At 39.2% G+C, this 13,233-nt stretch overlaps 1 protein-coding gene across 2 annotated transcripts in view; it reads right to left on the bottom strand.

Annotated features, from left to right (window-relative positions):
- Nucleotides 1–92: 92 nt before the first annotated feature.
- Nucleotides 93–13,233, bottom strand: part of agbl4 (AGBL carboxypeptidase 4) — a 292,812-nt gene continuing 279,671 nt past the window's right edge. Inside the window, exons 11-13 of one of the 2 annotated variants that reach the window (XM_055049048.1) lie at nucleotides 13,018–13,180; nucleotides 1,814–1,907; nucleotides 93–1,726 (exon numbers count right to left, since the gene is read on the bottom strand). In XM_055049048.1, coding sequence (XP_054905023.1) covers nucleotides 1,618–1,726; nucleotides 1,814–1,907; nucleotides 13,018–13,180 — 366 coding nt within the window. In that variant the 3' untranslated portion in view covers nucleotides 93–1,617. Of the gene's footprint in view, nucleotides 1,727–1,813; nucleotides 1,908–12,417; nucleotides 12,522–13,017; nucleotides 13,181–13,233 lie in introns of those variants that run through there. The other variant, XM_055049065.1, reaches the window with a different exon arrangement.

The following is a 13,233-nucleotide window of genomic DNA, read 5'->3' as shown; positions in this document are numbered from 1 at the left end:
CAGCTAGAAAAAAATAAATAAATAAAAAAAGAGGAGGAAGTAAAATGATGACAAAAATGATCGTGAATCTGTTTTGGATATCCGTGAATCTGTTTTGGATATCCGCATAAGTTTAATATCCTTTATTCATCTTTGCGAGTCAAACAGATGCATATTCATAAGTCTATTTAAACATCAGCGAACAGCTTAAGTGTTTATGTCCCTTGAACTTCACAGTTTGTCACTTAAATTTACAACCACAATATCAGCAATACATTTTTCTGGATTGGAAGTGAGACAAAGTAGTGCACGTGGGAAAAAAAATGTGCACTTCTGAAAAGTGTGGCGTGTATTTGCTTCCTTGCCATAAATAAAATAATGCAACCAACCTTAGTTTATTGTGTTCTGGACCCAAGATGCTTGTTAGAGAAGATTAGAGAACAAGCACCATGAAGACTCAAACTAATACCAGCTGTGGAGGTGCATTGTTAATAAATAATATTCCCAGCTCACAATCAATTGTTCTGTTCAACAAAAAATGGAAAGTATGGCACAACTGCAAGCCGTCTGAGATGTAGTAAAGCACTACATAAAATGAGAACATAGACAATCGGTGAAGTGGAAAATTATGTGACTCATCTTTGTGACAAATTCCTCAAATTTCTTCTTCATGGAAAAGTGGCAAGAAGAAAGTCATTGCTACAGGAAAACAAAACAAAACAGTGTCATTTGCAACACAAGCCTTGCAGAGAGCACAGCAAATGGCTGGAAGAGGGCGTTTTCGTCAGATGTGATTAAAACATGTTTTACACTTCACAATTGCAAACTTGTACTAGTGTTGTTCTTCCAACACAACCCTGGTTAAATACAGTGGAGCTTATGGTTGGAACAAGATGAGATGCAACAAAACCTGGAATAGTGTTAATATTTTTCATCATTACGACATACATGGCTCTAAGTATTTCACAATGCATGCCCAAGGGTTTAGAATCATGAATATAGAGAACACATTCCTGTACATTGTTCCAGTCTACATTAATCATGAAACAACAGGCTTTGCAGTTCTGCTACAAAACTACATCAAGCAGACCAGATGTATGAAGTGGTTAAATATTTAATGAATAATAATAGTAACAAAAGACTTAACACTGTCTGAGGAATAAATTCAACAAGTCAATCGTAACATGAACACATATTCTCTGAACAACATAAAGCTGCCAGATGAAGGCCTTCAAATTAATTTAAATTAATAATCCTGCCCCCCAAACACCTACACACAGCTTTGATATCTACGTGTTTTATAAGAGGCACACATATACGAAAAGATGGTTTGAATGTCAAGCATGTCACTGTTATAGACCTTTTTATGTAAGCTGTTGGGATCAGGGAAACCAGAGCTTTTGTGCATGAAGTTTACTTCTTGTTGTCTGTTAATCTGTGTGTGTTTGTTTTTTCTCCAACAGTCAAAAAACAAAAACGTGCGCTACACTAACTCGAAATTCATGCTGACGTGAAATGTGTGGGAAAATATTTTTTGTGTTAGTGTTCTGGAGACCCTAAAAGGTTTGGATCAACAGGATGGAGTCTGATCCTCCTGTCGCAATGGTTTATATGTAATATGTGCTCCACCCATGTCCACTAGTGTCCGAAAATTTGGGTCTTCTCCTTTTTGCTGTCACCTGAGTCTCTGACAGCACAAGTGCTGCTCAAAATCTTGCTTTTGCCCATCTGGGAAATCCCATCACCCCTGCAGATAGAAACATATCAACAAAGTTGTGGTATTTAATTCAGAAAACAACAAAACAACAACGAAAAAATTCCAATAAAGTTTTACCAGTGTATATTAGTGGATCTGTTGTCCTTGGTGAGGTTGTTAAGCTTGTAATAATCCAGGAAGGTTCGAGCCACATTCCTACCCAGCTTCATATCTAAGGATAGGGAATTAAGGCTTATTGTGCTTCTGAAACTGAAGACAACACACATGACCAAATGGAAAATGTAGTGAAAACATATGGCAAAATAAAATAAATAAATGAATAAAATAAAAATGAGATCTAAAATATCATGCAAGGTAAAAAAAAAAAAAGTCTCCAGTTGTGAACCCTCAGAGAACCTTGTCTTGATTCATTCAGCTGGCATCCCCTATCAAACGAAACCTTTCAGCATTTGCAGTTGAGTGTTGCAATTTTTATCATTTGTAGCTCTCTCTTTGTTTTCCTGGGTGCTCTTGGCAGGAAGCAGCTGTTTTACTTAAAAAGCTTCACATCAATACCTCCCGGAGACTTAACATCAGCTGGCAAACATTTCAAGGAGAAAAAAAACCTCTCTTATCCCCCAGAAAGAACAAAATGGCTGGCTTTAAACTGTACTCCACATGTGCTTTATTTCAGATGGACAGAATGCTCTGTAAGAGGGGCTCCAGGCCAATTCATCCCTATTTATTACTTTTACGCGGCTGCCATTTATTCACTGACCATTTCTAAAACGATTTTGAACTCATGCACTAAACCATCAAGACAGTGCATGTAAAAAGTTTTCAACTGTACATTGAAGAAAGGCAAGACTTTTTCACTGGTTGGTGTCAATCAATGCAAAGCTGGTCGTCTCATTAAGGCTGCAAGCATAATGAAACTGGCTGCTGATTCACAATTTCAAAAAATTGTGAAATACACCTGGTTTCTATTGGTTGGAGTTGTTAACCCCGTATAGCCCTGTTTACTGCTGAGTGAAAGATGATGACCCCTGATTCAACCAAAATGACTAAGTGTAACTTTGCTGGTAGCTAATATTTATTATAATAATATAATCCTCTTTTTTCAAAGTAGAATATGAATAGATCTTAGAAAATTTGAATTTGTACAGTACAAAATGTCCTCCTGGACATATAGTTTATATCAAACAGAAAGAATTAAATGACAAAGGAACAAAATGATCAGATCCCGTAAGGAAGGTCTAAAATGTACATATTTTTGACAAGGTGAAGAAAATGGGTGGTTTGGGTCAATGTGTGATTTATTTATTTTTTTCACATCTCCTGAGAATCAGCAGATCAGGGCAGAACATTGTGAACCACAAGTACAAAAGCAGCACACTAAAACCCACAACCCCAATGTAAAAAAATAAAAATAAACTCTTCAAAAATGTATGAGTATTTAAGGCATTATATGTTTTTTTAGATCAATGATGCATGCTTCACAGGCATAAATCTTCAGACAGGAGCAGCATGAATATGAAATAGTCTCAAAAACACGCCATTTGTCCTTGCCAACAAACCTGGGGATCAGTAATAAACAACTTTAGACAAGCACCTGGAGAAATGAGTAGTGCAAATGTTCAGGCTGCAACACACGGCTAAAATAAGTTGGGCTAAAGTGACTGCATTTCACTCACATCAGACAAATGTATGATGCTGGTATGAATCAGACAAAGCAATTACTTACAAACTGAGGCCTAATTTAAATTCAGAGGTGAGTGCACACATCATCTCAGCTGTCCCTTACTACATTAGGGACCCCATCAATAACTTGAATGCTTTTATAAAATAGCCGAGTGTTTATGAGTGCTTTTGCCAAGCCTGGGATTATTAAGACAGCAAGGCAAGTAATGATGAAAGTCAGTTTCAGATAATGAAGAAACAGAAGAACACTGAATGCCAACAATGTTCCCAATCATCAAGAGTGAGGACCCGGTGAATACGAATAAATAAGAACATTGACACTACAAGGAATAAATTTCATTGAGTTGCTGAAGTAAGTGCAGTAGGAAAAACAAATTAGTACAAGCTGCCAGTCTGTCTCGATACATCTCATCCACCCTTTTCAATCATCTTCAATCCCTATGTAATGTTCAAATGGATCCAGACACAGGACAAACAGATCCATGAGGGGTTTTCCTAATCTTGTGCCATTGATGTTTGGCTGTTCCCATTCTTCATCCGTCTGGAGGATGATGAAGCAGCAGAGTGTCATAATCTTTCTTTCTCTTGGCCATCACCTTGTTGATACTCAGATCTGGTCTGTCATCTGCAGAAATGTCCATCTGTCTCAGCTAAAACAAAAGTAAAACCAAAAAAGACAGATTTTTGTTCCCTTAAATCGTCAACAAGCAGATAGTTGTTTCAACTAGTTATTTGCATTAAACTTGTGGTTCTAACAGGCAGTAAAAAGGAAAATACTTTTCCTCAAGTAACCTCATAAAACACATACACACATTTAACACTTTTGGTAAATTAGAACTGTGAATGAGCAAGCAATCCCCTCTGTGGTTAGTCTGTCACCTTTTGGCCTTTGTATGTTCACAAGTCAGCAGTGGACATCATTCTTTACACCACAGGCTGATGGCATTACTCCCCACACGACTCCAGACTCCAGTTTATTCACCATCTGGCTGTCTGGGAGCATTTCATTAAGTAAGACCTGCACTGTTTGCGTGTGTGTATGGGTGTGTGCTGCATGTGTGTTTGTTTGTTTGTGGACCTCACACTCTGACTAGTTATTCACCAGCAGTAATACGAAACCATTTATTTTTTACCCTATTTTGGGATTCCAGTTCTACATATCATCACATTTCTATCACAGACCATTCTTCACATAACCAATTTATAGAACAAGTCAGAGATGCTGAAAATGGTGAGAGCAGTAGCCACCATTACCCATACGCACCAAAAGAACTGTGATCTAAAGGAATAATGACAAATAGAGCAGACACTGGTTGTTTTAAAATGCTTTGAGAAACTCACAGCCCAGTATGTTAAAATCTATCTTCTAACCCCTGACTCCAGAGCCAACCAATCCACAGCAGAGGCCATCTCTGCACTGGAGAAAGTAAGCACTTTAGGGAGGATGTTTTTGTATTGATTGTAGTCCTATTTATGACAACCAAAAGGAGTGTAGAAGGAAGGATAGAAAGACAAGGAAGGAAAGATGGACAGACAAGATAGACTTCCAGACTGAGTAGGATCCCTAGTGAATGGAAGATTTTCCCCAACTGCCTGAAATCATCTCTTCCATCATCACATTTAACAGTGCCAAGTTCCCTCTCCTATCCTCCATATAGGATATAACCCATTCTGCATACACTATCAAATAGTCTACAGATGACACAGCACAACGGTGGTTGGTCTGACTTCAAGTTGACACAAGCGAGCACACAGAGAAGAAACTCTGTCTATATGCAGCAGAATCAACATCCTGGCCTTGACTATCAGAAAAACCAAGAAAATGTTGCTGGACCTCCAGGTAGTGGAGAGGTTCAACAAAAAAGAAAGAAACTTGAAACGTCAACAGCGTAAACAAGAACAGGCACAGTGTGTCACGATGTGGTATGCTAGCGAGAAGGCTTTCTAGGGGCCCACAAAGACCAGAAACAATCATTAGCTGTTCCCTTTTTGTCTGCGATGGATACAGCAATGATACCTCCAACTTGACAAAACCTCATCAAAACCAGAAGCATCATCATAGACAGTACACTACCGCCCTCTGGGAGGCACTCCAGGAGTTTGAGAAGCAGATTGTCATCACACCTTATGCTTTTTCTTTAAATGCATCCTGGCGTTTCAACCTGAATTTGTACTATTGGGCCATGTTTGTTTTTGATGTGGAGCAACCTGAGGGCTCAAGATCACTGGAATCATTCCCTTAATTGATTATTAGTTTTAGAACGAAGATTTCCCTGGGTTCTCTAAATAATTTAGTAAGATTACACACCTTGGATGATGAAACTGTTTGTAATTTCACACACAGACATGTTATTTTTAAAGTGTTCCACTTTTTAAAGACCATCTTTACATGAGCTCCAGATAAATTGAAGTCTGCGTGGTTTGAAAAAATGAGCTTTCTTTTTGCTTTTCAGTTGTTTTTTAAATAGTCCAACAGGAAAAACAGTGTCTAATTTGCCCTCTGACACTTAAGAATCTGCAAAAGAAAACCAGCTTTCATGCTAAAGCCTCCTTCCATCCTTGATGTCTCCACTGTGACCTCTGGAAAGTTTTTTGATGATTTCCACAGCTTTCTCTCTTCAGCAGAGTTTGCTGCCAGTCCCGGGTTCCTCAGCCAGGCACGCTCAGTGACAAAAATATCTCCCAGACCCCACCGCGCGCAGATGGCCTCTCAGCTTGTCGCGTCACGACTCACCGTCTATTACAGGAGGTTTTGTGATGGACGGTCAGCTTCTGAAGGAGAGCTTCTTCCGCTGGGTTTGAGGTCGGAGACACGGAGGATGCCCTGACTGCAGCTTGGCTTGGTGCCGAGGGAAACCGTGGGTTCTGGAACGAGGCCATTGATGCAGCAGGAAGTTATGTGTTGGAAAGCTGTAGCTTGGATTACAATGTTGGGCGGCATGAAGATACTTAAAATAGCTACAGTGATTTGAAAAAAAAAAAAAGTATTTGCACCCTTATAGATTTCAACTGTTTTTTTTAACCACACATTAATATTTCAGATAAAAAATTTATAATGTCAGAGATAACACAAACAATTATTATTAGATCTATTAAGCGATAAAATCTATCCTAACCAACCTGACCCTATGCAAATGTAATAGCCTCCTACATCTAATAACTGGTTGTAGCAGAAAGAAATGCTGATAAGCATTTGTGGTCACTGACAATGAAACGTTTCCTGCATAATACTCTTCTTCCCAGAAAACTTTTAATTCAGCTACCCTGAAGTATTTTACATGTCCAAAGTCATATGCTGCAGCGTTTGAATCTGATTTAAAGCCAGACTCAGGCTAAGTCACTTCAAAACCTGTTTTACTCTTTTACGTTTTGGACCTGCTGGAGAGCTTTGGATTATTGTCCGGCTGCTTAACCCAATCACTTACGGTTAAGGAACCGAGTGATGGCCAACATCCTCCTCTTGGATCTTCTGGTAAAGCAGAATTTGTGTTTGTATTAATTGTGGTGAGTCGTCCTTGACCTTAAGCTGCAGACAGTCTCTGTCCACCAAACTACCCTCAGAAATTGCTTCGTTCTTGGAACTTCCTTGAACTGAGGCAAATGACTGAGCTCTTTTCGTCTTCTTCATTTTGTCATAGTTACGATTAGATCATCTTCCAATTCTACAAGTCTACCATTAATTAGGGTTGTGTGTGGCTGATCCAAGTTTATTGATTAAAGAGTAGGGAGTATATTTTCTCACAGAGCCATGCCAGTTTAGATCATTTATAAGCTTACGAGATTATAAAAGAAATCCTTATTTTAAAAATAGCTATTTTTTAATTACTCAGGTTATCATTGTTTGACATAAACATTTGTCTAATGAGCTGAAACATTTCAGCGTGATGTTGCTAGATATACACTAGATATACACTAGATATACACTTTGACATTTCCTAATAATATTGTTTGAATTGTGTAATAAACTGTTATTATCAGTATTATCATTAGTCACTGTTGAGGAAGGCAAAGGGGGCCGGCATGCGGTGCATCAGCATCTTTCCAGCCTTTCACTGAAATGTATTCTTTGTACACAATAATGGTCTTGTCTAATCAATCACAGGTCATTGTCATGGCTCAAGGGCGTGCCAGGTTAGACGCTGATGAGATTACGGGGCATGTGAGACAAAGGAGACGGGGTGGGACATGACTTGTTTACTGCAGCTGTTTGCTGTCAGCAACACATTTAGCTTCTTTCATTCCTCGCTGCCCGTCCTCCCAGACAGAGAGACAACGTGACGAAGAGACAACAAGTCCCCTAGTGGAGAAATTAACGGGTCACGTTGAAAAGGCTGTCTAGATTGGATGGGAGTTAACAAGGAGACAAGCAAGAGGACATTCGAGCTATCAATATGGGCGACTGGCAGGTCTTGTCAGTGCACTGACACGTAAAGAGCTAATTATCAATGCTAATTACAAGGATAGTCAACAACAGCAATACAGAAAGGGACATTTTTGTCCCCAATAGCAAATCAACAGAGTGAAAGACCTCACGTCCGGAGGCCCAAGAGGACAAAATAGAGCCGATTTTAATCCCTGATAGAACGGACTGTCCCTGTTAGATATACAAGCTGTCTATAAGGAGTGAAGGAAAGGTGAAAAGGCATTTTGCTCTTTTGAAAAATAAATTAATAAGTAATGTGAAGTCACACAGTTTATGTTCTTTTTCTGACTGCCTTACATCTGTCTTTTAGATATGAGGATGTTCAAGTTAAGTGCACAACACTAAACACAGGAACAGAAGTATAGTTAACTCAAAATCTAGCAGTAATCACTCAGAAACAGTTTGCAATATTAGTGCTTTTTCAAATTGCTCTACAGGAATGTCAGTACAGACTTTTTCAAGGTTGCTTCAGTTCATAAAGGTTTGCAAATATTTGGTTTGCGTAGCTCCTAAACGGTTAACCAGGCTGAGGTCTGGACTTCATCTGGCCACTGCAACACATCGATTATTTTCTTTTTCAGCCATTTTGTTGTAGATTTGCTTCTGTTTTGAGGATTTATTGGATTGAAACTCTCTGTAGTTTGTGTTTATCTGTAGATTTTCTTCTCATTTGAACATAAATGTTTTAAAACAAAGAACAGAATAAAATTTGAGAATACAAAAGAAGGTTTTCTCTACATTTTGTCGTTGCTTTAGCAACAGTTTAATTGGTTTTAAAGGCATCACATAATCTATGTAATTTCTCTTAGATAATTAACTGACCATCAGTGTAATGTAGTACCATTTGAGCTAATTTATCTACTTTAAGTAACTATGTTCATTCCCAACATCAATCTATCCAAAGACAAGACTTAACTAAACCTTTATGTAAATGCAAACATATTTCAATTCTGCTGTATAATATTCTTTTAGTAAATGTATTTTTCCTGTTACTGCCTTCTGCTTTAAATTAGCAGCTAGCTTAATTTAACTTATTTCTGAAACGGTAGTTTTTCCTCCTCCAAAGATTTTCTAAACTTTTTCGACTTCCCAAGAACGGCGGACTTATCAGCATGTCCAGAAACAACATTCATGGATTTGGACATGTCAGCTTTTACATTTTTGGGACAACTCATGTGAGGACACCTGTTCATCTGAGCATGGCGACAATATTTGTGCAATCAACTGTGTGCATAGATGTGTGTCTCTGTGTGCGTTTGCTTGCATATGTGAGCACCTATCCATTTGTGCATATCTGTGTGATGTGATGTGCATGATGGGTGGTAGTGAAGCATATTTGCCTCCCAGCTATATCATTTGCATACTTGTCACAGCCTGTGCGTTGGGTGTCAGGTTCAATGATGCATGCTGTTTTTCCACCAGTGGCTCTGGCATTCACGGAGTCCCACTGTTATGGCGACGTGCACGTCAAGTGTTTTCACGACAGCCGACAGTCCAACATCACACACATGCGGGGAGCTGACGCAGCCATCAATTTGTGACGTCACTCAGAGCTGGTGAGCTGCCCGACAATGCTCTGCTTGATTAGACTGCATGTGACCACTGCTGATGAAAATCTGGACGTTTGCTGAAGTGGAAGGTGGAAAAGTGAGTTGTCCTTCACTGGTGAAAATTTGAACGTCCTCGAAATCTTTCAAAAATGCTTCAAAGTTTCTCTAAAGGAACCGAGAAAACAAAACATGAATGCAAGTAAGAGAAAAGTAGGCTTTGTAATCATACATAAAAACACATCTACTGTATCCTCACATGTAAATGCACACAGGCACAGAGAAGAAGCCAAGCTGTGTTTTGAAAAAGAGCCCAGATTTCTTCAACCTTGATGTGCTCTACACTCATATTCAAACTTTGCAGTTTGGGCAGCAGAAACTTGAGCTGCTGCACTATAAATAACTGACAGATATTCATATCACAAACATTTTTGCATTTTGTCACATTAGAAGATAAAATCTTGTTTTGAGGTAGTCAACAACTGACTAGTGTTGCAGTCAGTTGTTATTTCACCATCATTTTATTTTGTTTGAAATAAAATGGAGGTGAAATAAATTGAATATATGTTTTCTGAAAACTTTCAAAAACTCTTGAGTGAGTTCTTTGTCAAATCACCATCTTTGCAACCACAAGTCTCTATATGCATTGCTCTACCAGCTCTACATCTAAAAGGTTGCATTCATTCCCATTTTTTGTGGGGACAGTCTCTGTCTGTAACAAAATTTAAGGTCTTGCAACATATTCTTTGTTGGATTTAGGTCTGGACTTTGATTAGGCGATTCTACAAGGGATTAACCTTTGAGCTAAACAATTTCTTGGTAGCTCTGGCTCTGAACTCAACAATCTTCACATTATTTGACTGCAAACCTCCAAGTTCATTGTAAGTTCTAGCAGGTTTCTTATCCACATCATAGTGCTGTCAGTGCCATTATCACAGTGATGATGTGTTTGGTTGGTACCGTTGTTGATGCAGATATGTTTTGCATTCCTAGTAAAAATTGTTGGAATCCACGCATAATTTTCCTTCCACATCATGATTTTGTGTTACATTGTGCAAAATTCTATTAAAACACATTTATGTTTTTTTGCTTGTAAAATGACAAAATGTGAGGGGTATAAATAGATGCGAAGCCTTCTGCAGGACTTATTGTTGGAGCACACTGACGACCGATTACAATGGGGAACAAACAAACATATTTCTGAAATGATTAGAGGACGATAAAAAGTCATACACCCGCTGTTTTAGAGGAGCATTCTCAGCTTGACTAGATGATATAATGAGTTGTGGGTGATGGGATGAGAGAGGACAGGACATCGTAGAGGAGAAAAGACTGCAGCAGAGGAGACATCAAAAACAAACTCCAACAGCCACTAAAAGTGTATCACACGTTTTCTTGAGCAAATTCAAACTGTGACAAAAGTGTCAGTTGTTCGAAAGGTTAAGTTTTCAATTTCGGTGGATGCAAGTCACCGTGGTGAGGAAGGTTGGACAGGAAAGATGAAAAGGTGAGGAAAGACACTTGGAAGGTGGCTCCAGTCATGGGCCAGAGGTTTTTATTTGTCGTGAATTAGTTTGGAGGTGTGTGTTGGTGTGAGATGAGGAAAAGAGGAAAGAGAGGCAGGTAGAGGGTGGGGGGGATGCTAAAGGTCTCTGTTGATGATTTACATGCTCCATCAAGCAAACTACTGGGGCGTAAAAAGTGACATGGTCTGTTCCTTCAACCTGCCTGACCCCAATCTCCACTGCAGATCAGGTCCCCTGCTGCCCAGCCTCTGGAACTCCTCCTCCTCAGAAACGTCGCCTCTCGCAGCTCAGCAAACACAGACACAAGTCCCAGACATGTACGCCACCACGCAAAACTATTCTTAGCCATTTTTGTGGTCACTTCACAACCACAAACATCAATGTACTTTATGTTATTTTGTGTGAAAGACCAACATAATTTAGGGTAAAACTGTGAAAAATTTAAGTTGGAAGAAAATAGTTCAGTTTCTGTCATATATGAAAAGTTTCCTGGGTCCCATTCATGAATGGCAGCAGCCGGTATACAACTAATAGTTTTGTTGATAGATATGGGTCTCTGGAGCTTTTCCTGAGCTACCATGGATATCTTGTTTGTGTCTAGGTTGAAAATTGCTCCTTGAGATGATCAGAACTTCAGATATCAATTTATAACCTCACCCTGTTTTAAACTCCTGTATCCCGGGATTGTTTGTTGTGTTCCTTGATCGCAATGATGCTGCTTGTTCACTAATGATCAAACAAAAAGTTTATGTTGTCACACAGCAGCCAAGTTTAAACTAAGATGAAATTAATACACTACAGGGCTTTCCTGTACTGTATTTGCTAATTAAATGCCCACTGAAGGCAACTGCTTGAATTTTATTGAAAGATATGACTTATAAGTATGAATATACATTGCACACTTCAGGATTTTTTGTAAAGAAATTTCAAAACAACTAAAAGTTCCCTTTCACTTCCAAACTAAACAGCTGTTGATTTATTATTAAAAATGTGAAGGAGTGTGCACTGTAGGGCTTTCCTTTAATTTCCCCATCAAAGTTTTCATAGACCACCAATCGGATGTTTCTGTAAAAGTGTTGGAAATACCATCCCACCACGGAGTAAAAAACGTATTCATTGTTGCCCTCTCTTCTAAACTTTCACTCAAATGTAAGTCAGGTAGAAGTTTTACTGAAATCAAATCTTTAATCAGCTGTTCACACATTGAATTTTCATTCTTAGTTTTTTTGTTTTATTTGGGTAATGAGACTTCATGTTTACCTGACGTTTTTCATTCCTTCATTTAGTTAAAAACTAAAATATATTAGTGAGATGACTGTTGAAATGATTGTAAACTGCATTAGTAATCAGATCCAAAATAGTCATTCAATTTTTTGGAATGATCTTTGTATTGCTCTCGACTTGTGTGCTAATTAATCGCACCACATCTTCACTGAAGAAGTGCCCTCTAGTGCCAGTACTTGGCACTAGAGGGCACCAGGGCTGCGCTAATACTAAGCTGCCCCTCCACCTGCAACGCAAGTGCATGAGAGCACATACTCTTCATAAGTAGGATCCTTGTCGCTTTCAAAATCTCTTCCCCCTTCTTCTCGATCACTCTATCGGTAAGATCGCAGCACTATCGGCCCGCTCTCAGGAGGTCCTCGCCTCTGAGAAGGTCAGATGAAGGAAAACTTCCTTCCTATCGGGCTCCATTAAGGCACCTGTGACCTTCGGCTCCAGTGCTGAAAATCCATGCGTGTTTGTGTGTGAGGGCTTGAAGCTGCTGGGAGCATTGTTTGTTCGACTGTTTATTCCAGCGACAGCTTCAGCCGTGCACACACGCAGCACCACACATGCCGACACAAGCTCTTCTTTTTTTTTCTTTTTTGTAAATGAAATCAATAGATGCAGATATCATCCGCGTTCTGTCACTGCACATCTGTCGCAACAAAAGAGCAACTTGCTTCTCAAGCAAGTACAAACAACTTGTCATGCAGAGCCACAAATTCATGCTCCCACTCCCAATTAAAACATTAAAATAATAATTCCAGCATCTTGATTATTGCCAGAGTGCGTGTCAGATGAGAAGAGAGAACAAATAACGTCAGACAGTTGTTGTTGTACGCTGCATTTTCAGCCTCACGGATCACATGTGAAGGATACAAATCTCCTCAGAGTATGGAACAGCGGCGGTGCCGACAGACGTCATGTAGCCGTAGAAGGACACCTCCAGAGTGTAGCAATAGGAAGTATCATCAAGAAGACCACCGAGGAAGCGCCTCCCGGTACCGGCCTTCACCTTGTCCCGGTTAAATGAAGTGTTTGACTGAAAAAAACCCCAACAAAGAATAAGAAATAAAATGTAGGTGAGGTAAATAC

Source organism: Poeciliopsis prolifica, unplaced genomic scaffold, assembly GCF_027474105.1.
Source record: "Poeciliopsis prolifica strain line A6 unplaced genomic scaffold, Auburn_PproV2 SCAFFOLD002, whole genome shotgun sequence".
NCBI lineage: Eukaryota > Metazoa > Chordata > Actinopteri > Cyprinodontiformes > Poeciliidae > Poeciliopsis > Poeciliopsis prolifica.
Note: the sequence above shows the minus strand (reverse complement) of the source record. Positions and strands in the feature narration are given on the sequence as shown.